The following is a 26,900-nucleotide window of genomic DNA, read 5'->3' on the forward strand; positions in this document are numbered from 1 at the left end:
GGGGAAGCAAGTTCATCAGCCAAACAGTCTGTCCTGCACTTGTATTTCGCTGCGAGTACCACATGGTGAAGGCGAGATGATCACTGGCAGGAAGAAACAGCACTCCCAGGTGCAGAAGCCTGCTGCTTTAATTAAGCTGTTATAAATTGGGGAAAATCACTTTCAGAAGCCAAATCAAGTGACTTATAAAGTTTATTAATTCAGCAAGCGCTTGAGCAAGTAAAGCAGCGCTGGGCGGCCGGGGAGTCGCTGCTCCGCCAACGGCGCGCGCCCCTCCTCTTTGGCAGTCTCTTGTTAGAATCTTCAGGTTCTGGGCTGACGGGGCCTTTTTGGTTTCAGCTGCGGCTGCGCCTTTTGTTGCTAGGGGGGTCGTCGTCTTCCTCTGCGTTATCTTCTGCTGACCCTCTGGGGTTTGGCCCTTACATGGCACAGCTCATCTCTGTGCCTACTTCACAGGATATCGCTAATCGCAGACTTGGCGTATATCCCGCCAGACAGACATGCACACACCCAGGCTCCCACCCTTTATCTGACTGACAAATACCACACGTCTCTTGTCACCTCGCCCTTTATCTGATCGACAAATACTCTCTGTCTCTGATCACAGTCCCTGCCTTCTCTCTTTGCTGGGAGCACATCCCTGCAAGGGCACCGAGAATGGGCGTGAGCCCCCCCCCAAGCCGCAGCATTACCAGTGGGGACAGGCCCCCCCCAGGAGGCTGCGCCGAGTCCCACGTGCTGCCCGCGCTCTGCCTGCGCTCTGCCTGCAGAAGCCACCGCTGCCATCCCCGAAGGGGGGAGCAGAGGGAAGGGGAGACCCCGGAGCCATGGGGGGGCCATGTGAGCACAGCGAGGACCCCCATGTCCTGGGGTGCAGCCCAAACCCCATCCTGCACCCTCACAAAATACTGCGGTTTGCAACCCACCCCCCGGCAGCTTGTGGCCCCCTCCCCAGCGCCATCACCCACCCGTGTGATGAGGCCCCCAGGCCTCAGCCCTGCGATACTCAGGGCTGCCAGGCTTTTAGGCAAACCCTGCTCTGAGGTGGGGGGGGGTGATGCCTTTTCAGTGTCCCCCACTGCAGGAGGGCCATGGGTGGGGGCTCGCTGGCCACCAACTCCTTTCCCCCCAGGCCCAGGACACTGCTCAGCCCCAGGCCCTGACCTCACAAGCCACTTGCTGTGCCACCCCCCTTCTAACGACTCCAAACAACGCACCAGCCCCTGGCTTTGTGCTTAAATATCCAAACTCAATTAAAATTGAATAAGAACACGGCACCCCCCCCTTGCCACCCTGCTCACACACCAAGCAACTGGGGTAAAAAAAAAGCCCAAAATGGGAACGCAGCAGCTCCAGAGATGGCAGCAAGGGCTGGGGGGGCTCAAAGCACAACAGCAAATCATCCACCAGGGAACAGGGAGACCCCCAGAAGGAAAAAGGAAAAAAGGGAAAAAATGCCCCAGCTGGGGCTACTCACCTGCTCCAGCAGCACAGGCAGCACCCAAAAAGGGACATGGGGCTGGGTGCTCATGGGGGGGGGGGGGGGGGGTTGGTGTTTATAGGGTGCAGCTGGGTCCCAGCAGCAGCAAATGGGACAGTGGGTGGGAGAGGGGGTGAGCTGGGGACACACACACGCGCACACGCACCAAAGGGCTCAGCCCCAGGTGGGCCAAATCCTGCAAATGCAATAGTCCCAGGGGGTGGGGGGTGTTTTTAAGCCCATCAGTGCCTGACCCCCCCTCCCGGGGTACAAGATGGTCCTCTGCTGGCTCTATTCTAGTGGTGACCAGTTTGCTCTGAGTGCTCCCAGTTATCCCACTGGAGGTGGCACTGAGGGAATCCCAGATCCTGCTGGATCCACCTGGGCACCCCCAACGTGGGTATTTAGCACCTATTTTTCCCCTGAAAAACCAAACCCACCAGGGGAAACATCCCGGGCAGGGGGGGCTCCCTGGGGGCTAAGGTGCCTGGAGACTGCAGCGGGGTGGGCAGGGTTGGGGTCTGCCATTGTGGGGGGGAGGTTTGGGTGCTCCCCCCCCTCGCCCGAATCTGGGGAGAAGATCTACCAGGGGAGCAGTTTTTCCACAGGGCAGCCCCCAAGCACACACCATGGCAGGTCTGTGCCTTCCTCTTTCCATCAATGGCAGCGTTGGAAGAGGGACAAGGGGGTGACAATCCATGAGCAGATAAGGAAACCTGCTCAGTGATGCTCATCCCGCGGGATAAGCGATAGCCAGCCAGCGGGCTTGGGGGGGGGATTCCCTTTCGGCGTTAAAGCCATGTCCTGCTGCCACCCTTCCCACCGCGGTCCCCATCTCCCACCACCTTCAGCAGCAACGGAGCGTCATCATCCTCCTGCTTTAGTGTGGGCTCCCCCAGACCCTTTTGGGGGCCACAAGCTCCCTGTCAGGGGCCAAAAAGGGGTTCATGGAGGCCAGGGGGTGTCAGGGAGAGCGTGGCAGCACGGGGCCGGCGCAGACCCTGGGAGGGGGGTTGGACAGGGGCTGGTTTCAGCTCCTCTGGCCACACGTGGCCGCAGGACAAGGGATGCTGCGACCCCTCCTTATGCATGATGGGAAGATCCCAGCCCAGGGCCACCCCGCTCAGGCCACGCAGGTGCTTGGCTGCCCATCGCCCTTTATTGCTGCTGGCCAGAGATGCTTGCTCGCCTGCTCGGTGGCCGGGGTGGTGGGGCTTCGGTCGGGGACCCCCGGTCCTGCCTGGCTTCCGGGGTGCTGGATCCGTCCCACGAGGGCTGGAGGGGCACGAGGAGCCCCCGTGCCTGGGAGAGGCGGCCGTGGGAGGAGGCTGGCCTGTGCTCTGGCGAGGTGGGGATGCCTGGGGGCGAGGGGCAGGGGTTAGCCCCCCTGCAGCCCCTGGGGCAGGCACCGCCCATGGGCACCTGCCTGGCCAGAGACACCCAGCAACGGGGTCCTGGCCCCCACCCTGAAGCAGACAGGCTGTTGTCCCACAGTGGCCAGGACCACCCCGCCACGTCCCTCCACCTTGCTCTGGCTCCAACATGGGGATCGATTGCCCCATCTTCCCGTCCTCCCCCTCCATCCTGCTTCCACCCCACTCCACCCCAAACCCCCATCCCACCCTGCTTGCCCCCACCCACCAGGACACAGCAGGGTGCCCTCTCCCCCCACCCCGGTGCCCTGGCAGGGCCGTACCTGGCTGGCTGAGCGACGACGCAGTGCTCTGGGGCCGGGAGAGCAGGCGGCTGGTGTCCTTGGCATCCCACTGCCTCGGGGACAGCTTGGGCTTGGCCCTGGGGAAGTCTGGCAGGAGGGAGCAGAGGGAGCTGGGCTAGGGGGAGCCAGGGAGAACGCACGGAGGGGAAAGGGGGAAAACCTGGCACCCCGCGGGCACCCTGCCCACTCCACTGCCCAGTTCACCCCCGCCAGATCCCCTCCCCAAGCGTGGCCCAGCCGTACCCTCCTTGCCCACGAGCACAGGCAGCTGCCTGACCCGCCGGCCCCTGTAGATGTGGCCATCCTGGCCCGACAGCTCCGTCTCGTCGTGCTGGGAAGGAGAGAGGGGGTTGGCTGAAACACGGGGCCCAAATCAGCATGCCCAGGCAAACCCCCCCACCCAGCTCCCCCTGGGGAAACTGAGGCACGGATCCCCCCACCCCCACCCTGGATGCTCAGCATCACCCTCCCAGCCTCGCTTGCCCCCGCTGTATCCCTACCTTCGTCATCCTTACCTTGATGGGGAGCAGGGTGTGGGGCTGGAGCGGCCGCGGGGTGCTGGGCGGGTGGGGCTGGGGGTGCGGGCAGCGCTGCAGCGGGTGGGTGAGGGTGTGCCGGCCCCCGCATTGCCGCGGCACGCGGGGGTACCTGCACTCGCCCACCCGCTCCCTGTGGGACGGAGCACAGGGATGCTCAGCACCCAGCACCGTGGCACCCCGTGCTTCACCCTACTATGCCAGGGAGGGGGCTGCGGGTGCTCCCCGGTGGGGTATGTCCCTCCCGGGTGCCCTCCGACTGCTGAAGGAGACCCACGCCTGTCCAGCTGTGCTGGATCTGCTCTTTCCCCGTGGCCCTGGTGAGCTGCTCATGGCCATGGCAGGTCCCTGCACCCTACGCGAGGGACAGCGGGAGGCAGGAGCTGGGCTGTCCCAGCTGCAGTGTTTAATTTCGGTGACTTGTTTCACAGGAGGCAGCTGACTCCCCAGTGAAGCCTGAGGTCAGGCTGAGACCAGACACAGCTCATCACATGTGGCTTCAGCACCACTGAGACACAGACCTGGGCTAGACAGGGCAGCGCAGGGAGGGCTGTAAAACGCCACAGACCGGGGACAAGCACAGCTGACCCCTCTGCAGCACATCTCTGCTCCCCTGCCCTGCCCAGGCCGCCCCTGCATCCCTTCAGCCCCACCCTGGGAAGGGCTCTCCCTCTCCAGGGCAGGGCCAACCTGCACCCCAGGGGCCGGGTCCCCGTGTCCCATACCTGTGGCTGTGCTGCGGTGTTTGCTCCAGCTCCACGACAGTATGGGAGCGCCCGGCAAGGTGGGGGGGGAGCGGTGGCCTGGACGGGATGGCCGCGATGTGCCTGGGGAGGGCAGGAGCCGTGGGTGGGTGACAGGGGACACACGACCCACCCCAGCTCGGGGCAGTGCCCCAAAACCCACAGGCTTGTACCCCATTGGCATCCCACTGCCCCCAGGGAGGGGCTCAGGAGGGCTGCACCCCCCCAGGCAGACACCCTAACCCCCGTGCCGGGCACAGCGGGGCACTGCCAGCACCCATCTCCCCTCCGAATCACCCACGCACCCCCCGATGCACCGGTGCCGGACGGTACTCACGGGCCAGGCGCCAGCATGCTGAGGGGCCGGTCGCAGGACAGGCAGTGGAAATGGGCCAGCAGCTGCCTGGCGGGGGGGGGAAAGGCCTGGGTGAGTTCCTGGGGGGGGATACAGCCCTGCCTGCACACAGGCAGGCAGCTGGCAGGCAGCAGCAAGGTGCTGGGCACTTCATTGTAATGAGTTATGGTATTTGCGGGGGGAACCGCAGGGTTTTGAGCCTGGCTTACCCCCCACCCCACCCCACCCCACCCCACCAAGGTCACAACCCACCGGCTGACTACAAAATCAAGGGGCTACGATGGGGGAGAGCAGTTGGTTGTGGGCTCCCGCTTGGGAAAAAGCTCCACCTCATATTAGGCACCGGAGAATCCACTGAGGGGAGCACCCAAAAACCACCATTATGGGAACTACGCCCACAGGCACGCACAGCACCCCAGTCCCATGGGAACTGGGGGTACCAGCAAGGACAGAACGGGGCTGTTCCTGTACCTCTTGCTGGGGTACAAACGCCGGGCCTGGGGGATGCAGGATTCCCACATTTTTCAGGATGAGTTTTGTCACAGCTGCCCCGAGGACAGGGACACGCTCGCCTCGGCCCTGCGGGCACCTCCGAAACCTGGCAGCTGCCTGTGGCTGCCCAGGGCAGGCAGGGATGGGAGGCGAAGGGCGCAGGCACCCGTAGCTGCCATCCCAACCAGCCCTCACACCGGTTTCATCACTTCGTCAGCGCTAATTACCCCCCCGCCCCTCGCCAGGAGGGCAGGTCACAACCCAGCTCTGCGGCGCCGCGTGTCACAGCCCTGCCCAGGGGGACGAGTCGCCGTTCCCCACCCTTGCTCCAGAAAACCTTTGCACCCACATCCCAGTTTTGGTTCGGGAGGGCTCCATCCTGCAGGTCCCCCTCCTCGTGCCTCCTTTAACATCGGGAGCCTGCTACCGGTGGGAGCAGAAGCCATCGCCACCCCCATCGCACTCACTTCTTCATCCCAGCTGCATCGTCAGCCTCCGTCAGCGGCTCCTTCTCCTTGAGCTGCTCCAGGATGCTCCTCCAGTGCTCCTCCAGCTGCTGCCGGAAAGGCCCCAGCTCCAGGCGGTCCAGCTACGGACAGACACACACCCTCAGCCAGCTGCCCCGGGCTGGGACATCATGTTCCCCACGAAAAGCCAGGAGGGCGGATCCTCAGAGGGACGCTGCCGTAGGCTGCCAAGCCCCGAAGGTGCCAGTTTTGCGCAGCGGGGACGTGCCACCCCTCACCTTGGAGTCCATCTCTTCACTGAGCTGCCGCTGGACCTGGTGCCAGCCCTGCTCCTGCCCCGTCACCCGGCTCAGTGTCTCCTGCATCATCTCATTCAGCCGCTCCATGCTCGCCTCAAACTGGGTGCGACTCACTTTGCCGGCCAGGGCGGTTTTGTCTGCTTTCTAGCAGCGGGGAAAGGCAGGAGAGCAGTGAGGAAAGGATGGCGGGATGACGGGCAGGGCCAGCTCGTGGCAGGAGGACAGGGAGAAGTGGCTACGTGGCCCCACTCGCCCCATCACCCCCGTGGGGTTGGTCACACCAGCTGAAGGGACCCAGGGGAAGACAGAGGCACCTGGGGAAGGAGCCACAGCCAGTCTGGAAATCCTCCCTCCCCCAGGCCAGTTCTGCCACTGAGCCCCCAAGGCACAAGGGGTGTTTGTCACCCTGCCCAGCACCCCCTTGGGTGGTGCCAGGACCCCCCAAGGCCATACCACATCAATCCCCAGCACCAGGTCTTCCTTGTTCGCCTTCTCCTTCTCCAGCCTCTCCAGGGACCGGAACAGAGCCTTCCAACACAGAAAAGCATCCCATGGCACCGCGGCAGGGTTGGAGCTGCCTCCTGGCCAGCTGAGCAACCCCCGCTCCCCCCACCTCACCCAAACCTCCAGGAAAGGTACATTGAACCTCCACAGGGCTGCAAGGTTTGGGGGGGTGCAGACAAATCCCTTGTGGTCCCCAGCCTGGGGTCTGCCTGGAGGATGCTCTGACCCCGAGGGGGTTTCAGCCACCTACCTCCATATCTTTCTCCTTCTGGTGATGGTCATTCAGGAGGTTCCCGGTGACAGAGTTGAGCTTCTCGTAGTCCCCTTGCACCTGCGTGACGGTGGCCTGGATGCGCTTCAGCAGCTTCAGCAGCTCCTCGTCCTGCTTCAGGGAGGAAGATGACAAGGTGGTGCCGTGCAAGGGGGGGCTGGCTGCCCCCGTGGGGACAGACCCGGCTTACTTGCCCGGTGGCCATGGGCTCTCAGTGCCAACAGGACATTTGCATCAAGGCTTTAAATTCCTTCCGTGCTGCTCACTTGTACGAACCAATCTGGGAGGCGGTGAGGGGCTCCTCCACATTACAGCGAAGCACAACCAGCTGGGGGGGTGCTGGCAACCTCCCAAGCCCCCCATGCCGGCATCTCCTTACCTGGCTCCTCCCTGGCAGCCGTCTTACCACCTTGCCCACTGCCTGCTGCGACATGAAATTGTCCACCACCTCCTGGAGCTTCTCGTAGCGCTGCAGGAGCTGCCCCACCTGCTTGCGGATGTCCCCGCTGCAGGCGGGGCACGCTGCCTGCGCCTCTGCCTGCTCCTGCCCTGTGCTCGCCACCATCGCCCTCAGCTCGCCCAGCTGCAGGAAGGGGAGAAGGAGTCGGCTCTGAGATGAGGTGGATGCAGTCAACAAATCCGGGTGCTGTGGAGGCTCGATGGCCCCAGCCAGCCAGGGGATGTGGCTGGAAACCCCTCCAGGACCACCCCACCGAGCTGTGGCGGTGGGAGCGCTGCCCCTGGACCTCACCTGCTCCTGCAGCTCGTCAGCCGTCTTGGCCACCAACCGCTCCAGCGTGGCCTTGGTCATCTCCTGCTGCTCTTCCAGCTCCTTCAGCTTATACCTCATCTCCTGCAGCGTGGACCTGCTCAGTGAGACAGGGGCACAGGCAGGCTTAGCCTCCACAGGGCCGCTCAGGGGGTGTCCCTTGTCCCCCCGGGCTCCTCCTGCAGGGTAGGAAACCCTGTCCCGTCCTTTTACCCCAGTTGCAGGGTGATCTGGTCGCTGACATCCCCTTTCCAGTTGGCTCCAGCTACCTCCAGCTTTCCGACGGCATCTTCCAGCTGCCTGATCTGGGAAAGGCAGTGGTGGATGAGTCAGGGCACAGCCCCCTCTGTTGTCCCAGCCCAGGGGCCCTTCAGCTGCCTCCTCCCTGCCCAACTCCCCCCTGGCATCCCCGCAGCCCCCCCAGGGACTGCTGCCAGCTCACCTTCCCATTCTCGCCCTGCAGGTCACTGGTCAGGCCCTGCAGCGAGGACACCCGGCCCTGGAGGTCGGCCAGGACGCTGGTGATGCTCTCCTTGTCTAGATGTGGTCCGAGGGGACATGCTGTCAGTGAGAGGGGGTCTCGCCCTTGAGGCCAGGCTCTGAGCACAACGAGCCCCCAGCCCAGGGTGTCCCCATGCCAAACACCCCCCTGCCAGCCCCCCCAGGGGCTCCTACCTCCCTCCGAGAAGAGCAGGCGCAGCTTCTCAAGCTCGGCGTGATCTGGCTTGCTGGCTTCCAGCTGGGCCACCTGCTCCTTCAGGCTGGCACAGGGGTGGCTGAGCTGCCCGATCTGGCAGAGAGCCTCCACCGTTTCGGTGCTGGCGATCCCTGGCTGCACCCCTGGGGTGGTGGTTTGGGTGCTGGGGGTACTTGGCTGCACCCCTGGGGTAGCGCTCTGGGTGTCAGAGGCCCCTGGCTGTGCCCCTGGGGTGGAGGTCTGGCTGTCAGGGGCCCCTGACTCTGTCCCCAGCGTAGTGGTCTTGATGCCAGGGGATCCTGTCTGTGTCTCCAGGGTGGTGGCACGGGCATCACAAGTCTTTGCCTCATCTGAGGAAGCACCTGCCCCCTTCTCAGGGGCCACTGGTGCTCTCTGCGTCCCCGGGGAGCCAGGCTGTGTCTGCGGAGTCCCCTTGCTGGTCCCTTTGCTGGTCCTGGGTGCAGGCTGTGGCCCTGGTCCCTCCAGTCCCAGCGCTGAGCTTGCCCCATGCGGGGTGTCCACGTCTGCAGTGGGGGGCTCGGCGGGGGCAGCCTGGCCCTCACTGCCATCCTGCGAAGAGGAGGCAAAGGGGAGCAGGTTTATGGGCGGAAGTGCAGCGGCAAGGGCCACCCGCCCTGTCCTCAAACCCCCCAGCTCACGGAGCCAAACTCAAGTACCCCAAAGGCAGAGACTGCCCAACCCACAGGGACCCCCGGGCGCCCCAGCCGCACGGCCCCTCCCCAGTCCCTTTAGTCCTTTGGCCACCTCTGTGCCTGCAGAGTCATTTCAGCAGCCGATCCTGGAGATCAGCAAACCCCCTGCCGATGCCACCTGACACAACAGCAAGGCATTCTTCTCTCCAGCAATGGGATTCTGTACTCCAGAGCTGCTGGACCAGACCCGCTTCCCAGCCTAATGGGCTGCGCCTTCATTTCAGGAGCAGCAGCCCCAGGTAGGATTTGGAAACCATCTCATGGTGCAGAATGCTGGGGTTTGCCCCAAAATGTCCCTCCGCTGTCCCCGGCTCCCACCTACCAGCCCCAGAGAGACCAGGAGGGCAGGGAGCCGTGGTCCTGCCCAACGTTGAGCAAGGACAGGGGGCTGGGCGGTCACCCCAAGGGTTTCGGGCGCTCCCTTGCCCCACGGAGGGGCTGTTGGGGGCTGTCGGTGGCACAGACGATGAGGACGATGAGGAGGTCTCTGTTGGGGCAGCCGAGGAGCTGCCCTGGCTCTGCTGGTGCCAGGTCCTGCCTCCCGGCGGGATGCACAGGGAAGAGAAGTGCTGAGCAAACCTCCGCCGAGGCCCCGGGGGCTGCGGTCCTGCTGAGTCCCACTCCCATAGCCGGGATGCCCCAGCACTCACCACGGACAGACCTCGGCCTTCTCGTCCTCCTACTCCTCCTCCTTCTCCTCCTCCTGCTTTGCTGCCCACCAGGCAATCCTCCAGCACCTCCCAGCGCACCATGTTGCTCACCTCCTCCGGGGCTGGGTAGAGGCTCAGCCTTTCCTTCAGCTTTTTCTGGGGAGAAAAGGGATTAGGGGGTCAACCCTGGCCACGTAGCCGGGTGAGATGGCACCCACAGGAGCACTGACCCCCTCCAGCATCGCTGCCCAGCCCTGCTGGGACCGTGCCCTGCCACGGAGGGACTGGGTGCACCGGTGCCCCGGGCATGCAGCCGCCTCCTTCCCGGAGCAGGATCCGGGCGTGCGCGCGGCCCTACCATGTCACTGTCCGACGCCGTCTGGTCACGGAGGGCCGGCAGCTGGCCGGCAGCGTCCTGGAGATTCCCCTGGAGCGGGACAAGGAGAGGGATGGCAGCCCAGACACAGGAGCAGGATTGAAAAGGAGCATCCGAAAATTAACTTGGGCACAGGACAGAGGGATGCCAGGCAGGGTTGTGGCTGTGTTGCATGGGTAGATCTTTATCTCCTCTCCTTCTTAGCACCCATGTTTCTTTCTTTACAGCTGCTTAGTTAAAAAATGTCTTAGCGTCACTTTGGTTGGTGCATGCAGTTACCTCTTCAGCCTTGGGACACCCTTCCTGCTCTTCCCTCCTGGCACCCTTCACGCCGGGTGACACCCAGGGCCGTGGGGCAGGGGTGGCAGGGTGACACAGAGGCAGGGAGGGGGGTGAGGGCCCAGCTGCCTCCTGGGGACACCGGCAGCAGCTCACCATGCCAAGCGTCTCCCGGATCATCCGAATGTCCTCCTCCATGCGGGACTGCGCCGCCTTCATCCCGCCGATCTCCTCGAGGAGATCCTGGGAGAGAGCCACGGCCTGAGAGAGGGCAGTGGCGGGGGTGAGTCCCGGGGGCACTGCGGGCAGCACTTACCATTCATCACACCTTCAGCAGCCAAGAAGGGGCAGCAGCTCCCCAGAGACCCCCCCCCCCCCAACCCTGCCCCGGGGGGGGCCCACTGCACAGCCCAAGTAAGCGGGGACAGATCCAGCCCTGCCCCCCCACACCGGGCTCTGTGCAAGACTACTGAAGCCGATCCAAAGGGCAAAGAGCTGCTGCCACCCTCTCAACCACAGCCTGGCCCGCGAGGGCAGCGGCAACCGCGGCTAACGAAGCGGGGAGCGATCAAGCAGGGGGGGGCCTGCCCCGAGGAGGGTGAGCTCAGCCACCCGGGGAAACCCTCCCTGCTGCCTTCTCCCTACATGTCCCAGTCCCAGCAGGATCCGGCCCTGCAGCACCCAAGGTGACCGTTTCCTTGAACCTGAGCTTATTTCTTCCCACTGGGGATGCTCGCAGCCCCAAACGGCTCAGCGTTGTGCAGGATGAGGCCCCTCTCCGGTCCCCACCAGGGCTGGGTCTAGCCCTCGGGCAAGCCAAGGGGATTTGGGCTGGGAGATGAGGCCCATGAGGTGCTGATGGAGCCTCTCAGCTGCCTGAGGAGCGGGTGCCGTACCTGGCTGTGGCTCAGGAGTGGGGAAGGGAGGGATGGAGAGTGGTAGGGCTGGATCTCCACAGGTGCTGAGCCTCTGGCTGCTGCAGCCGAGGGCACCGGGTGCTCTACTGGACCCACGACTTGCTGATGGCAACTTGGGGAGAACCCAGAGCAACTGGAGCAGCATTTCAGCCCCAGCTCTTTCTCCCCAAAACTCCATCCCTTTCCCACAGTGTAAGCCCCACATACCACCTCGAGCTCAGGCTTAAACCAGACCTAAGGGCACCACAATGGTGGTGCAGACCCCAGAGGAGGGGGTGTCTCACGGGGGGGCACCCAGGGAACGGGGAAGAGCCTCTACCTTGGAGATGCTGCTCTCATTCTCTTCAATCTTTATCTTCATCTGCCCCACGTCAGCAGCCACGGAGGCGTCCTGGGGAGTGCTCACGGTCCCCTGCAGCGGGTCCTTCGCGGGGGTGAGCGACTCTGTGCCTGGGCCTCCGCCCTGTCCCCCTTCTTCTCTGGGGGGTGCCTCGGGGGGCTGGTCCCGCCCCAGGAGGGGGGTCGGGCTGTGCCCTTGCCCCAGGGCAGGCAGGTCCTGCAGGCCCAGGTGCCTGAGCACGGCCTGCAGCAGGCTGTGCAGCGCCGTGAAGTTGACAGCCCCGACCTGGGGCGTCCCGATGGCGACGTCCAGCAGCTGGGACAGGCTGAGTGCGGCCATGGCTGCTGCCCTGCCCGAAAACACAGAGCCTGAGCGGGGGGGACACGACAGCACCCCTTTTGCCTGGAGGGGACCTGGGCGGCTGGGAGGGATGGGCAGCCGCCCTCCTCCTCCTCACCACAGAAAGTGGTCGAAGCGGCGGGGGGGCGGGTGACACGGTGACCCCCCGAGGGCAGGGCTGTCTGGGGGAGAGGGAGGGGTGTCTCCTTCCCCGGCCACCCCCAGCCTCATACCCAGCTCTGCCTGCCCCTGCCCCTGCCCCTGCCCCCCGCCTCACTTTCTCACCAGCCCCCCGGGCGCCCCGGGCCCCCCAGTCCCCCCAGTCCCCCCAGTCCCCCTCTCCCGAGCCCGCACCCCCAACCTTACTCGTCCGTCCCCGCCGCCGCTCTGCTCTCCCCTAGCCCCGCCCCTCACCCTGAGCCCGCCCCTTCCCTTTCCTCATTGGCCACCACCCGCCGCTGCCCGCTGCCCATTGGCCGAGCCCACGTGCCCGTGTTTACAGGGCGGGATAACGCAGCGCCTCCCGTTGCCAGGCGACGCGGCGGCCCCGGCGGCGGGCCGGGCCCAGGCTCCCCGCTGCCTTTGCCACTGTGACGACACAAAATACAACTGGTGACGTCGAATATTTTGACGCAGCTCCCTGCAGCCCGTGGCTGCGCCGTGCACAGAGACCATCCTGCCCGTCCGGCACCCTGCTCCCCCCTGAAACTCTCCCAGACAAGCCCAGTCCCGGCAAGGAAGCACCTCCATTGAGTTATTGGCTGAGGTGTCAAAAGCATGACAGATTTTACCCTCTCCCTCAGACGTGGCAATGGTGGAAGGCTGCTGCTGACTGCATCAACACACAGATTTCTCGCACCTTGCACCGAAGCAAAGAGCCGCGAGAGCGGGGAAAAAAAGAAACGCAGCTAAACACAGGCATCCAGACAGCCCCAGGAAGTATTCAAACACTGGGAAAAATCTTCGAGCCCGAGTGATCCATCAAAGTGCTGCCTGTAGTATCTGCAGCTTGGGGGGGGCGGGGGGGAATAAAGAAAAAAGAGAAAAAAACCCAGAGCAACCACAATTTTTATAAAACAAGACTATCAGAGAACACTGAGGAGTGGGGGGGAAGCAAGTTCATCAGCCAAACAGTCTGTCCTGCACTTGTATTTCGCTGCGAGTACCACATGGTGAAGGCGAGATGATCACTGGCAGGAAGAAACAGCACTCCCAGGTGCAGAAGCCTGCTGCTTTAATTAAGCTGTTATAAATTGGGGAAAATCACTTTCAGAAGCCAAATCAAGTGACTTATAAAGTTTATTAATTCAGCAAGCGCTTGAGCAAGTAAAGCAGCGCTGGGCGGCCGGGGAGTCGCTGCTCCGCCAACGGCGCGCGCCCCTCCTCTTTGGCAGTCTCTTGTTAGAATCTTCAGGTTCTGGGCTGACGGGGCCTTTTTGGTTTCAGCTGCGGCTGCGCCTTTTGTTGCTAGGGGGGTCGTCGTCTTCCTCTGCGTTATCTTCTGCTGACCCTCTGGGGTTTGGCCCTTACATGGCACAGCTCATCTCTGTGCCTACTTCACAGGATATCGCTAATCGCAGACTTGGCGTATATCCCGCCAGACAGACATGCACACACCCAGGCTCCCACCCTTTATCTGACTGACAAATACCACACGTCTCTTGTCACCTCGCCCTTTATCTGATCGACAAATACTCTCTGTCTCTGATCACAGTCCCTGCCTTCTCTCTTTGCTGGGAGCACATCCCTGCAAGGGCACCGAGAATGGGCGTGAGCCCCCCCCCAAGCCGCAGCATTACCAGTGGGGACAGGCCCCCCCCAGGAGGCTGCGCCGAGTCCCACGTGCTGCCCGCGCTCTGCCTGCGCTCTGCCTGCAGAAGCCACCGCTGCCATCCCCGAAGGGGGGAGCAGAGGGAAGGGGAGACCCCGGAGCCATGGGGGGGCCATGTGAGCACAGCGAGGACCCCCATGTCCTGGGGTGCAGCCCAAACCCCATCCTGCACCCTCACAAAATACTGCGGTTTGCAACCCACCCCCCGGCAGCTTGTGGCCCCCTCCCCAGCGCCATCACCCACCCGTGTGATGAGGCCCCCAGGCCTCAGCCCTGCGATACTCAGGGCTGCCAGGCTTTTAGGCAAACCCTGCTCTGAGGTGGGGGGGGGTGATGCCTTTTCAGTGTCCCCCACTGCAGGAGGGCCATGGGTGGGGGCTCGCTGGCCACCAACTCCTTTCCCCCCAGGCCCAGGACACTGCTCAGCCCCAGGCCCTGACCTCACAAGCCACTTGCTGTGCCACCCCCCTTCTAACGACTCCAAACAACGCACCAGCCCCTGGCTTTGTGCTTAAATATCCAAACTCAATTAAAATTGAATAAGAACACGGCTCCCCCCCCTTGCCACACTGCTCACACACCAAGCAACTGGGGTAAAAAAAAGCCCAAAATGGGAACGCAGCAGCTCCAGAGATGGCAGCAAGGGCTGGGGGGGCTCAAAGCACAACAGCAAATCATCCACCAGGGAACAGGGAGACCCCCAGAAGGAAAAAGGAAAAAAGGGAAAAAATGCCCCAGCTGGGGCTACTCACCTGCTCCAGCAGCACAGGCAGCACCCAAAAAGGGACATGGGGCTGGGTGCTCATGGGGGGGGGGGGGGGGGGGGGGGGTGGTGTTTATAGGGTGCAGCTGGGTCCCAGCAGCAGCAAATGGGACAGTGGGTGGGAGAGGGGGTGAGCTGGGGACACACACACGCGCACACGCACCAAAGGGCTCAGCCCCAGGTGGGCCAAATCCTGCAAATGCAATTAGTCCCAGGGGGTGGGGGGTGTTTTTAAGCCCATCAGTGCCTGACCCCCCCTCCCGGGGTACAAGATGGTCCTCTGCTGGCTCTATTCTAGTGGTGACCAGTTTGCTCTGAGTGCTCCCAGTTATCCCACTGGAGGTGGCACTGAGGGAATCCCAGATCCTGCTGGATCCACCTGGGCACCCCCAACGCGGGTATTTAGCACCTATTTTTCCCCTGAAAAACCAAACCCACCAGGGGAAACATCCCCGGCAGGGGGGGCTCCCTGGGGGCTAAGGTGCCTGGAGACTGCAGCGGGGTGGGCAGGGTTGGGGTCTGCCATTGTGGGGGGGAGGTTTGGGTGCTCCCCCCCCTCGCCCGAATCTGGGGAGAAGATCTACCAGGGGAGCAGTTTTTCCACAGGGCAGCCCCCAAGCACACACCATGGCAGGTCTGTGCCTTCCTCTTTCCATCAATGGCAGCGTTGGAAGAGGGACAAGGGGGTGACAATCCATGAGCAGATAAGGAAACCTGCTCAGTGATGCTCATCCCGCGGGATAAGCGATAGCCAGCCAGCGGGCTTGGGGGGGGGATTCCCTTTCGGCGTTAAAGCCATGTCCTGCTGCCACCCTTCCCACCGCGGTCCCCATCTCCCACCACCTTCAGCAGCAACGGAGCGTCATCATCCTCCTGCTTTAGTGTGGGCTCCCCCAGACCCTTTTGGGGGCCACAAGCTCCCTGTCAGGGGCCAAAAAGGGGTTCATGGAGGCCAGGGGGTGTCAGGGAGAGCGTGGCAGCACGGGGCCGGCGCAGACCCTGGGAGGGGGGTTGGACAGGGGCTGGTTTCAGCTCCTCTGGCCACACGTGGCCGCAGGACAAGGGATGCTGCGACCCCTCCTTATGCATGATGGGAAGATCCCAGCCCAGGGCCACCCCGCTCAGGCCACGCAGGTGCTTGGCTGCCCATCGCCCTTTATTGCTGCTGGCCAGAGATGCTTGCTCGCCTGCTCGGTGGCCGGGGTGGTGGGGCTTCGGTCGGGGACCCCCGGTCCTGCCTGGCTTCCGGGGTGCTGGATCCGTCCCACGAGGGCTGGAGGGGCACGAGGAGCCCCCGTGCCTGGGAGAGGCGGCCGTGGGAGGAGGCTGGCCTGTGCTCTGGCGAGGTGGGGATGCCTGGGGGCGAGGGGCAGGGGTTAGCCCCCCTGCAGCCCCTGGGGCAGGCACCGCCCATGGGCACCTGCCTGGCCAGAGACACCCAGCAACGGGGTCCTGGCCCCCACCCTGAAGCAGACAGGCTGTTGTCCCACAGTGGCCAGGACCACCCCGCCACGTCCCTCCACCTTGCTCTGGCTCCAACATGGGGATCGATTGCCCCATCTTCCCGTCCTCCCCCTCCATCCTGCTTCCACCCCACTCCACCCCAAACCCCCATCCCACCCTGCTTGCCCCCACCCACCAGGACACAGCAGGGTGCCCTCTCCCCCCACCCCGGTGCCCTGGCAGGGCCGTACCTGGCTGGCTGAGCGACGACGCAGTGCTCTGGGGCCGGGAGAGCAGGCGGCTGGTGTCCTTGGCATCCCACTGCCTCGGGGACAGCTTGGGCTTGGCCCTGGGGAAGTCTGGCAGGAGGGAGCAGAGGGAGCTGGGCTGGGGGGAGCCAGGGAGAACGCACGGAGGGGAAAGGGGGAAAACCTGGCACCCCGCGGGCACCCTGCCCACTCCACTGCCCAGTTCACCCCCGCCAGATCCCCTCCCCAAGCGTGGCCCAGCCGTACCCTCCTTGCCCACGAGCACAGGCAGCTGCCTGACCCGCCGGCCCCTGTAGATGTGGCCATCCTGGCCCGACAGCTCCGTCTCGTCGTGCTGGGAAGGAGAGAGGGGGTTGGCTGAAACACGGGGCCCAAATCAGCATGCCCAGGCAAACCCCCCCACCCAGCTCCCCCTGGGGAAACTGAGGCACGGATCCCCCCACCCCCACCCTGGATGCTCAGCATCACCCTCCCAGCCTCGCTTGCCCCCGCTGTATCCCTACCTTCGTCATCCTCACCTTGATGGGGAGCAGGGTGTGGGGCTGGAGCGGCCGCGGGGTGCTGGGCGGGTGGGGCTGGGGGTGCGGGCAGCGCTGCAGCGGGTGGGTGAGGGTGTGCCGGCCCCCGCATTGCCGCGGCACGCGGGGGTACCTGCACTCGCCCACCCGCTCCCTGTGGGACGGAGCACAGGGATGCTCAGCACCCAGCACCGTGGCACCCCGTGCTTCACCCTACTATGCCAGGGAGGGGGCTGCGGGTGCTCCCCGGTGGGGTATGTCCCTCCCGGGTGCCCTCCGACTGCTGAAGGAGACCCACGCCTGTCCAGCTGTGCTGGATCTGCTCTTTCCCCGTGGCCCTGGTGAGCTGCTCATGGCCATGGCAGGTCCCTGCACCCTACGCGAGGGACAGCGGGAGGCAGGAGCTGGGCTGTCCCAGCTGCAGTGTTTAATTTCGGTGACTTGTTTCACAGGAGGCAGCTGACTCCCCAGTGAAGCCTGAGGTCAGGCTGAGACCAGACACAGCTCATCACATGTGGCTTCAGCACCACTGAGACACAGACCTGGGCTAGACAGGGCAGCGCAGGGAGGGCTGTAAAACGCCACAGACCGGGGACAAGCACAGCTGACCCCTCTGCAGCACATCTCTGCTCCCCTGCCCTGCCCAGGCCGCCCCTGCATCCCTTCAGCCCCACCCTGGGAAGGGCTCTCCCTCTCCAGGGCAGGGCCAACCTGCACCCCAGGGGCCGGGTCCCCGTGTCCCATACCTGTGGCTGTGCTGCGGTGTTTGCTCCAGCTCCACGACAGTATGGGAGCGCCCGGCAAGGTGGGGGGGGAGCGGTGGCCTGGACGGGATGGCCGCGATGTGCCTGGGGAGGGCAGGAGCCGTGGGTGGGTGACAGGGGACACACGACCCACCCCAGCTCGGGGCAGTGCCCCAAAACCCACAGGCTTGTACCCCATTGGCATCCCACTGCCCCCAGGGAGGGGCTCAGGAGGGCTGCACCCCCCCAGGCAGACACCCTAACCCCCGTGCCGGGCACAGCGGGGCACTGCCAGCACCCATCTCCCCTCCGAATCACCCACGCACCCCCCGATGCACCGGTGCCGGACGGTACTCACGGGCCAGGCGCCAGCATGCTGAGGGGCCGGTCGCAGGACAGGCAGTGGAAATGGGCCAGCAGCTGCCTGGCGGGGGGGGGAAAGGCCTGGGTGAGTTCCTGGGGGGGGATACAGCCCTGCCTGCACACAGGCAGGCAGCTGGCAGGCAGCAGCAAGGTGCTGGGCACTTCATTGTAATGAGTTATGGTATTTGCGGGGGGAACCGCAGGGTTTTGAGCCTGGCTTACCCCCCACCCCACCCCACCCCACCCCACCAAGGTCACAACCCACCGGCTGACTACAAAATCAAGGGGCTACGATGGGGGAGAGCAGTTGGTTGTGGGCTCCCGCTTGGGAAAAAGCTCCACCTCATATTAGGCACCGGAGAATCCACTGAGGGGAGCACCCAAAAACCACCATTATGGGAACTACGCCCACAGGCACGCACAGCACCCCAGTCCCATGGGAACTGGGGGTACCAGCAAGGACAGAACGGGGCTGTTCCTGTACCTCTTGCTGGGGTACAAACGCCGGGCCTGGGGGATGCAGGATTCCCACATTTTTCAGGATGAGTTTTGTCACAGCTGCCCCGAGGACAGGGACACGCTCGCCTCGGTCCTGCGGGCACCTCCGAAACCTGGCAGCTGCCTGTGGCTGCCCAGGGCAGGCAGGGATGGGAGGCGAAGGGCGCAGGCACCCGTAGCTGCCATCCCAACCAGCCCTCACACCGGTTTCATCACTTCGTCAGCGCTAATTACCCCCCCGCCCCTCGCCAGGAGGGCAGGTCACAACCCAGCTCTGCGGCGCCGCGTGTCACAGCCCTGCCCAGGGGGACGAGTCGCCGTTCCCCACCCTTGCTCCAGAAAACCTTTGCACCCACATCCCAGTTTTGGTTCGGGAGGGCTCCATCCTGCAGGTCCCCCTCCTCGTGCCTCCTTTAACATCGGGAGCCTGCTACCGGTGGGAGCAGAAGCCATCGCCACCCCCATCGCACTCACTTCTTCATCCCAGCTGCATCGTCAGCCTCCGTCAGCGGCTCCTTCTCCTTGAGCTGCTCCAGGATGCTCCTCCAGTGCTCCTCCAGCTGCTGCCGGAAAGGCCCCAGCTCCAGGCGGTCCAGCTACGGACAGACACACACCCTCAGCCAGCTGCCCCGGGCTGGGACATCATGTTCCCCACGAAAAGCCAGGAGGGCGGATCCTCAGAGGGACGCTGCCGTAGGCTGCCAAGCCCCGAAGGTGCCAGTTTTGCGCAGCGGGGACGTGCCACCCCTCACCTTGGAGTCCATCTCTTCACTGAGCTGCCGCTGGACCTGGTGCCAGCCCTGCTCCTGCCCCGTCACCCGGCTCAGCGTCTCCTGCATCATCTCATTCAGCCGCTCCATGCTCGCCTCAAACTGGGTGCGACTCACTTTGCCGGCCAGGGCGGTTTTGTCTGCTTTCTAGCAGCGGGGAAAGGCAGGAGAGCAGTGAGGAAAGGATGGCGGGATGACGGGCAGGGCCAGCTCGTGGCAGGAGGACAGGGAGAAGTGGCTACGTGGCCCCACTCGCCCCATCACCCCCGTGGGGTTGGTCACACCAGCTGAAGGGACCCAGGGGAAGACAGAGGCACCTGGGGAAGGAGCCACAGCCAGTCTGGAAATCCTCCCTCCCCCAGGCCAGTTCTGCCACTGAGCCCCCAAGGCACAAGGGGTGTTTGTCACCCTGCCCAGCACCCCCTTGGGTGGTGCCAGGACCCCCCAAGGCCATACCACATCAATCCCCAGCACCAGGTCTTCCTTGTTCGCCTTCTCCTTCTCCAGCCTCTCCAGGGACCGGAACAGAGCCTTCCAACACAGAAAAGCATCCCATGGCACCGCGGCAGGGTTGGAGCTGCCTCCTGGCCAGCTGAGCAACCCCCGCTCCCCCCACCTCACCCAAACCTCCAGGAAAGGTACATTGAACCTCCACAGGGCTGCAAGGTTTGGGGGGGTGCAGACAAATCCCTTGTGGTCCCCAGCCTGGGGTCTGCCTGGAGGATGCTCTGACCCCGAGGGGGTTTCAGCCACCTACCTCCATATCTTTCTCCTTCTGGTGATGGTCATTCAGGAGGTTCCCGGTGACAGAGTTGAGCTTCTCGTAGTCCCCTTGCACCTGCGTGACGGTGGCCTGGATGCGCTTCAGCAGCTTCAGCAGCTCCTCGTCCTGCTTCAGGGAGGAAGATGACAAGGTGGTGCCGTGCAAGGGGGGGCTGGCTGCCCCCGTGGGGACAGACCCGGCTTACTTGCCCGGTGGCCATGGGCTCTCAGTGCCAACAGGACATTTGCATCAAGGCTTTAAATTCCTTCCGTGCTGCTCACTTGTACGAACCAATCTGGGAGGCGGTGAGGGGCTCCTCCACATTACAGCGAAGCACAACCAGCTGGGGGGGTGCTGGCAACCTCCCAAGCCCCCCATGCCGGCATCTCCTTACCTGGCTCCTCCCTGGCAGCCGTCTTACCACCTTGCCCACTGCCTGCTGCGACATGAAATTGTCCACCACCTCCTGGAGCTTCTCGTAGCGCTGCAGGAGCTGCCCCACCTGCTTGCGGATGTCCCCGCTGCAGGCGGGGCACGCTGCCTGCGCCTCTGCCTGCTCCTGCCCTGTGCTCGCCACCATCGCCCTCAGCTCGCCCAGCTGCAGGAAGGGGAGAAGGAGTCGGCTCTGAGATGAGGTGGATGCAGTCAACAAATCCGGGTGCTGTGGAGGCTCGATGGCCCCAGCCAGCCAGGGGATGTGGCTGGAAACCCCTCCAGGACCACCCCACCGAGCTGTGGCGGTGGGAGCGCTGCCCCTGGACCTCACCTGCTCCTGCAGCTCGTCAGCCGTCTTGGCCACCAACCGCTCCAGCGTGGCCTTGGTCATCTCCTGCTGCTCTTCCAGCTCCTTCAGCTTATACCTCATCTCCTGCAGCGTGGACCTGCTCAGTGAGACAGGGGCACAGGCAGGCTTAGCCTCCACAGGGCCGCTCAGGGGGTGTCCCTTGTCCCCCCGGGCTCCTCCTGCAGGGTAGGAAACCCTGTCCCGTCCTTTTACCCCAGTTGCAGGGTGATCTGGTCGCTGACATCCCCTTTCCAGTTGGCTCCAGCTACCTCCAGCTTTCCGACGGCATCTTCCAGCTGCCTGATCTGGGAAAGGCAGTGGTGGATGAGTCAGGGCACAGCCCCCTCTGTTGTCCCAGCCCAGGGGCCCTTCAGCTGCCTCCTCCCTGCCCAACTCCCCCCTGGCATCCCCGCAGCCCCCCCAGGGACTGCTGCCAGCTCACCTTCCCATTCTCGCCCTGCAGGTCACTGGTCAGGCCCTGCAGCGAGGACACCCGGCCCTGGAGGTCGGCCAGGACGCTGGTGATGCTCTCCTTGTCTAGATGTGGTCCGAGGGGACATGCTGTCAGTGAGAGGGGGTCTCGCCCTTGAGGCCAGGCTCTGAGCACAACGAGCCCCCAGCCCAGGGTGTCCCCATGCCAAACACCCCCCTGCCAGCCCCCCCAGGGGCTCCTACCTCCCTCCGAGAAGAGCAGGCGCAGCTTCTCAAGCTCGGCGTGGTCTGGCTTGCTGGCTTCCAGCTGGGCCACCTGCTCCTTCAGGCTGGCACAGGGGTGGCTGAGCTGCCCGATCTGGCAGAGAGCCTCCACCGTTTCGGTGCTGGCGATCCCTGGCTGCACCCCTGGGGTGGTGGTTTGGGTGCTGGGGGTACTTGGCTGCACCCCTGGGGTAGCGCTCTGGGTGTCAGAGGCCCCTGGCTGTGCCCCTGGGGTGGAGGTCTGGCTGTCAGGGGCCCCTGACTCTGTCCCCAGCGTAGTGGTCTTGATGCCAGGGGATCCTGTCTGTGTCTCCAGGGTGGTGGCACGGGCATCACAAGTCTTTGCCTCATCTGAGGAAGCACCTGCCCCCTTCTCAGGGGCCACTGGTGCTCTCTGCGTCCCCGGGGAGCCAGGCTGTGTCTGCGGAGTCCCCTTGCTGGTCCCTTTGCTGGTCCTGGGTGCAGGCTGTGGCCCTGGTCCCTCCAGTCCCAGCGCTGAGCTTGCCCCATGCGGGGTGTCCACGTCTGCAGTGGGGGGCTCGGCGGGGGCAGCCTGGCCCTCACTGCCATCCTGCGAAGAGGAGGCAAAGGGGAGCAGGTTTATGGGCGGAAGTGCAGCGGCAAGGGCCACCCGCCCTGTCCTCAAACCCCCCAGCTCACGGAGCCAAACTCAAGTACCCCAAAGGCAGAGACTGCCCAACCCACAGGGACCCCCGGGCGCCCCAGCCGCACGGCCCCTCCCCAGTCCCTTTAGTCCTTTGGCCACCTCTGTGCCTGCAGAGTCATTTCAGCAGCCGATCCTGGAGATCAGCAAACCCCCTGCCGATGCCACCTGACACAACAGCAAGGCATTCTTCTCTCCAGCAATGGGATTCTGTACTCCAGAGCTGCTGGACCAGACCCGCTTCCCAGCCTAATGGGCTGCGCCTTCATTTCAGGAGCAGCAGCCCCAGGTAGGATTTGGAAACCATCTCATGGTGCAGAATGCTGGGGTTTGCCCCAAAATGTCCCTCCGCTGTCCCCGGCTCCCACCTACCAGCCCCAGAGAGACCAGGAGGGCAGGGAGCCGTGGTCCTGCCCAACGTTGAGCAAGGACAGGGGGCTGGGCGGTCACCCCAAGGGTTTCGGGCGCTCCCTTGCCCCACGGAGGGGCTGTTGGGGGCTGTCGGTGGCACAGACGATGAGGACGATGAGGAGGTCTCTGTTGGGGCAGCCGAGGAGCTGCCCTGGCTCTGCTGGTGCCAGGTCCTGCCTCCCGGCGGGATGCACAGGGAAGAGAAGTGCTGAGCAAACCTCCGCCGAGGCCCCGGGGGCTGCGGTCCTGCTGAGTCCCACTCCCATAGCCGGGATGCCCCAGCACTCACCACGGACAGACCTCGGCCTTCTCGTCCTCCTACTCCTCCTCCTTCTCCTCCTCCTGCTTTGCTGCCCACCAGGCAATCCTCCAGCACCTCCCAGCGCACCATGTTGCTCACCTCCTCCGGGGCTGGGTAGAGGCTCAGCCTTTCCTTCAGCTTTTTCTGGGGAGAAAAGGGATTAGGGGGTCAACCCTGGCCACGTAGCCGGGTGAGATGGCACCCACAGGAGCACTGACCCCCTCCAGCATCGCTGCCCAGCCCTGCTGGGACCGTGCCCTGCCACGGAGGGACTGGGTGCACCGGTGCCCCGGGCATGCAGCCGCCTCCTTCCCGGAGCAGGATCCGGGCGTGCGCGCGGCCCTACCATGTCACTGTCCGACGCCGTCTGGTCACGGAGGGCCGGCAGCTGGCCGGCAGCGTCCTGGAGATTCCCCTGGAGCGGGACAAGGAGAGGGATGGCAGCCCAGACACAGGAGCAGGATTGAAAAGGAGCATCCGAAAATTAACTTGGGCACAGGACAGAGGGATGCCAGGCAGGGTTGTGGCTGTGTTGCATGGGTAGATCTTTATCTCCTCTCCTTCTTAGCACCCATGTTTCTTTCTTTACAGCTGCTTAGTTAAAAAATGTCTTAGCGTCACTTTGGTTGGTGCATGCAGTTACCTCTTCAGCCTTGGGACACCCTTCCTGCTCTTCCCTCCTGGCACCCTTCACGCCGGGTGACACCCAGGGCCGTGGGGCAGGGGTGGCAGGGTGACACAGAGGCAGGGAGGGGGGTGAGGGCCCAGCTGCCTCCTGGGGACACCGGCAGCAGCTCACCATGCCAAGCGTCTCCCGGATCATCCGAATGTCCTCCTCCATGCGGGACTGCGCCGCCTTCATCCCGCCGATCTCCTCGAGGAGATCCTGGGAGAGAGCCACGGCCTGAGAGAGGGCAGTGGCGGGGGTGAGTCCCGGGGGCACTGCGGGCAGCACTTACCATTCATCACACCTTCAGCAGCCAAGAAGGGGCAGCAGCTCCCCAGAGACCCCCCCCCCCCCAACCCTGCCCCGGGGGGGGCCCACTGCACAGCCCAAGTAAGCGGGGACAGATCCAGCCCTGCCCCCCCACACCGGGCTCTGTGCAAGACTACTGAAGCCGATCCAAAGGGCAAAGAGCTGCTGCCACCCTCTCAACCACAGCCTGGCCCGCGAGGGCAGCGGCAACCGCGGCTAACGAAGCGGGGAGCGATCAAGCAGGGGGGGGCCTGCCCCGAGGAGGGTGAGCTCAGCCACCCGGGGAAACCCTCCCTGCTGCCTTCTCCCTACATGTCCCAGTCCCAGCAGGATCCGGCCCTGCAGCACCCAAGGTGACCGTTTCCTTGAACCTGAGCTTATTTCTTCCCACTGGGGATGCTCGCAGCCCCAAACGGCTCAGCGTTGTGCAGGATGAGGCCCCTCTCCGGTCCCCACCAGGGCTGGGTCTAGCCCTCGGGCAAGCCAAGGGGATTTGGGCTGGGAGATGAGGCCCATGAGGTGCTGATGGAGCCTCTCAGCTGCCTGAGGAGCGGGTGCCGTACCTGGCTGTGGCTCAGGAGTGGGGAAGGGAGGGATGGAGAGTGGTAGGGCTGGATCTCCACAGGTGCTGAGCCTCTGGCTGCTGCAGCCGAGGGCACCGGGTGCTCTACTGGACCCACGACTTGCTGATGGCAACTTGGGGAGAACCCAGAGCAACTGGAGCAGCATTTCAGCCCCAGCTCTTTCTCCCCAAAACTCCATCCCTTTCCCACAGTGTAAGCCCCACATACCACCTCGAGCTCAGGCTTAAACCAGACCTAAGGGCACCACAATGGTGGTGCAGACCCCAGAGGAGGGGGTGTCTCACGGGGGGGCACCCAGGGAACGGGGAAGAGCCTCTACCTTGGAGATGCTGCTCTCATTCTCTTCAATCTTTATCTTCATCTGCCCCACGTCAGCAGCCACGGAGGCGTCCTGGGGAGTGCTCACGGTCCCCTGCAGCGGGTCCTTCGCGGGGGTGAGCGACTCTGTGCCTGGGCCTCCGCCCTGTCCCCCTTCTTCTCTGGGGGGTGCCTCGGGGGGCTGGTCCCGCCCCAGGAGGGGGGTCGGGCTGTGCCCTTGCCCCAGGGCAGGCAGGTCCTGCAGGCCCAGGTGCCTGAGCACGGCCTGCAGCAGGCTGTGCAGCGCCGTGAAGTTGACAGCCCCGACCTGGGGCGTCCCGATGGCGACGTCCAGCAGCTGGGACAGGCTGAGTGCGGCCATGGCTGCTGCCCTGCCCGAAAACACAGAGCCTGAGCGGGGGGGACACGACAGCACCCCTTTTGCCTGGAGGGGACCTGGGCGGCTGGGAGGGATGGGCAGCCGCCCTCCTCCTCCTCACCACAGAAAGTGGTCGAAGCGGCGGGGGGGCGGGTGACACGGTGACCCCCCGAGGGCAGGGCTGTCTGGGGGAGAGGGAGGGGTGTCTCCTTCCCCGGCCACCCCCAGCCTCATACCCAGCTCTGCCTGCCCCTGCCCCTGCCCCTGCCCCCCGCCTCACTTTCTCACCAGCCCCCCGGGCGCCCCGGGCCCCCCAGTCCCCCCAGTCCCCCCAGTCCCCCTCTCCCGAGCCCGCACCCCCAACCTTACTCGTCCGTCCCCGCCGCCGCTCTGCTCTCCCCTAGCCCCGCCCCTCACCCTGAGCCCGCCCCTTCCCTTTCCTCATTGGCCACCACCCGCCGCTGCCCGCTGCCCATTGGCCGAGCCCACGTGCCCGTGTTTACAGGGCGGGATAACGCAGCGCCTCCCGTTGCCAGGCGACGCGGCGGCCCCGGCGGCGGGCCGGGCCCAGGCTCCCCGCTGCCTTTGCCACTGTGACGACACAAAATACAACTGGTGACGTCGAATATTTTGACGCAGCTCCCTGCAGCCCGTGGCTGCGCCGTGCACAGAGACCATCCTGCCCGTCCGGCACCCTGCTCCCCCCTGAAACTCTCCCAGACAAGCCCAGTCCCGGCAAGGAAGCACCTCCATTGAGTTATTGGCTGAGGTGTCAAAAGCATGACAGATTTTACCCTCTCCCTCAGACGTGGCAATGGTGGAAGGCTGCTGCTGACTGCATCAACACACAGATTTCTCGCACCTTGCACCGAAGCAAAGAGCCGCGAGAGCGGGGAAAAAAAGAAACGCAGCTAAACACAGGCATCCAGACAGCCCCAGGAAGTATTCAAACACTGGGAAAAATCTTCGAGCCCGAGTGATCCATCAAAGTGCTGCCTGTAGTATCTGCAGCTTGGGGGGGGCGGGGGGGAATAAAGAAAAAAGAGAAAAAAACCCAGAGCAACCACAATTTTTATAAAACAAGACTATCAGAGAACACTGAGGAGTGGGGGGGAAGCAAGTTCATCAGCCAAACAGTCTGTCCTGCACTTGTATTTCGCTGCGAGTACCACATGGTGAAGGCGAGATGATCACTGGCAGGAAGAAACAGCACTCCCAGGTGCAGAAGCCTGCTGCTTTAATTAAGCTGTTATAAATTGGGGAAAATCACTTTCAGAAGCCAAATCAAGTGACTTATAAAGTTTATTAATTCAGCAAGCGCTTGAGCAAGTAAAGCAGCGCTGGGCGGCCGGGGAGTCGCTGCTCCGCCAACGGCGCGCGCCCCTCCTCTTTGGCAGTCTCTTGTTAGAATCTTCAGGTTCTGGGCTGACGGGGCCTTTTTGGTTTCAGCTGCGGCTGCGCCTTTTGTTGCTAGGGGGGTCGTCGTCTTCCTCTGCGTTATCTTCTGCTGACCCTCTGGGGTTTGGCCCTTACATGGCACAGCTCATCTCTGTGCCTACTTCACAGGATATCGCTAATCGCAGACTTGGCGTATATCCCGCCAGACAGACATGCACACACCCAGGCTCCCACCCTTTATCTGACTGACAAATACCACACGTCTCTTGTCACCTCGCCCTTTATCTGATCGACAAATACTCTCTGTCTCTGATCACAGTCCCTGCCTTCTCTCTTTGCTGGGAGCACATCCCTGCAAGGGCACCGAGAATGGGCGTGAGCCCCCCCCCAAGCCGCAGCATTACCAGTGGGGACAGGCCCCCCCCAGGAGGCTGCGCCGAGTCCCACGTGCTGCCCGCGCTCTGCCTGCGCTCTGCCTGCAGAAGCCACCGCTGCCATCCCCGAA

At 64.0% G+C, this 26,900-nt stretch overlaps 4 protein-coding genes across 4 annotated transcripts; all 4 read right to left on the reverse strand.

Moving 5' to 3' along the window:
* Positions 1-2,619: 2,619 nt before the first annotated feature.
* Positions 2,620-6,176, reverse strand: LOC141952309 (glutamine-rich protein 2-like). The gene is made up of 8 exons (XM_074889624.1): positions 6,135-6,176; positions 5,791-5,912; positions 4,814-4,879; positions 4,459-4,560; positions 3,713-3,866; positions 3,441-3,528; positions 3,177-3,284; positions 2,620-2,838 (listed from the first exon to the last, which is right to left on the reverse strand). Exons 1-8 carry the CDS (start codon positions 6,174-6,176, stop codon positions 2,639-2,641), a joined length of 882 nt encoding a protein of 293 aa, XP_074745725.1. The 3' UTR covers positions 2,620-2,638.
* Positions 6,177-6,214: 38 nt separating this feature from the next.
* Positions 6,215-12,321, reverse strand: LOC141952310 (uncharacterized). Its single transcript, XM_074889625.1, has 12 exons — positions 12,311-12,321; positions 11,585-11,954; positions 10,505-10,609; positions 10,052-10,120; positions 9,694-9,849; positions 8,309-8,900; positions 8,076-8,170; positions 7,847-7,938; positions 7,616-7,730; positions 6,844-7,447; positions 6,543-6,617; positions 6,215-6,233 (listed from the first exon to the last, which is right to left on the reverse strand). Exons 2-10 carry the CDS (start codon positions 11,942-11,944, stop codon positions 7,127-7,129), a joined length of 1,905 nt encoding a protein of 634 aa, XP_074745726.1. The 5' UTR covers positions 11,945-11,954; positions 12,311-12,321; the 3' UTR covers positions 6,215-6,233; positions 6,543-6,617; positions 6,844-7,126.
* A 3,354-nt stretch (positions 12,322-15,675) lies between these two features.
* On the reverse strand, positions 15,676-20,155 carry LOC141952311 (glutamine-rich protein 2-like). Its single transcript, XM_074889626.1, has 11 exons — positions 20,143-20,155; positions 19,900-20,081; positions 19,599-19,673; positions 19,125-19,289; positions 18,847-18,968; positions 17,870-17,935; positions 17,515-17,616; positions 16,769-16,922; positions 16,497-16,584; positions 16,233-16,340; positions 15,676-15,894 (listed from the first exon to the last, which is right to left on the reverse strand). Exons 1-11 carry the CDS (start codon positions 20,153-20,155, stop codon positions 15,695-15,697), a joined length of 1,275 nt encoding a protein of 424 aa, XP_074745727.1. The 3' UTR covers positions 15,676-15,694.
* Positions 20,156-20,168: 13 nt separating this feature from the next.
* Positions 20,169-25,377, reverse strand: LOC141952210 (uncharacterized). The gene is made up of 10 exons (XM_074889390.1): positions 25,367-25,377; positions 24,641-25,010; positions 23,561-23,665; positions 23,108-23,176; positions 22,750-22,905; positions 21,365-21,956; positions 21,132-21,226; positions 20,903-20,994; positions 20,672-20,786; positions 20,169-20,503 (listed from the first exon to the last, which is right to left on the reverse strand). Exons 2-10 carry the CDS (start codon positions 24,998-25,000, stop codon positions 20,183-20,185), a joined length of 1,905 nt encoding a protein of 634 aa, XP_074745491.1. The 5' UTR covers positions 25,001-25,010; positions 25,367-25,377; the 3' UTR covers positions 20,169-20,182.
* Between the last annotated feature and the right edge of the window lie 1,523 nt (positions 25,378-26,900).

Source organism: Strix uralensis, chromosome 19 (assembly GCF_047716275.1).
Source record: "Strix uralensis isolate ZFMK-TIS-50842 chromosome 19, bStrUra1, whole genome shotgun sequence".
In the NCBI taxonomy this organism is placed as follows: Eukaryota; Metazoa; Chordata; class Aves; order Strigiformes; family Strigidae; genus Strix; species Strix uralensis.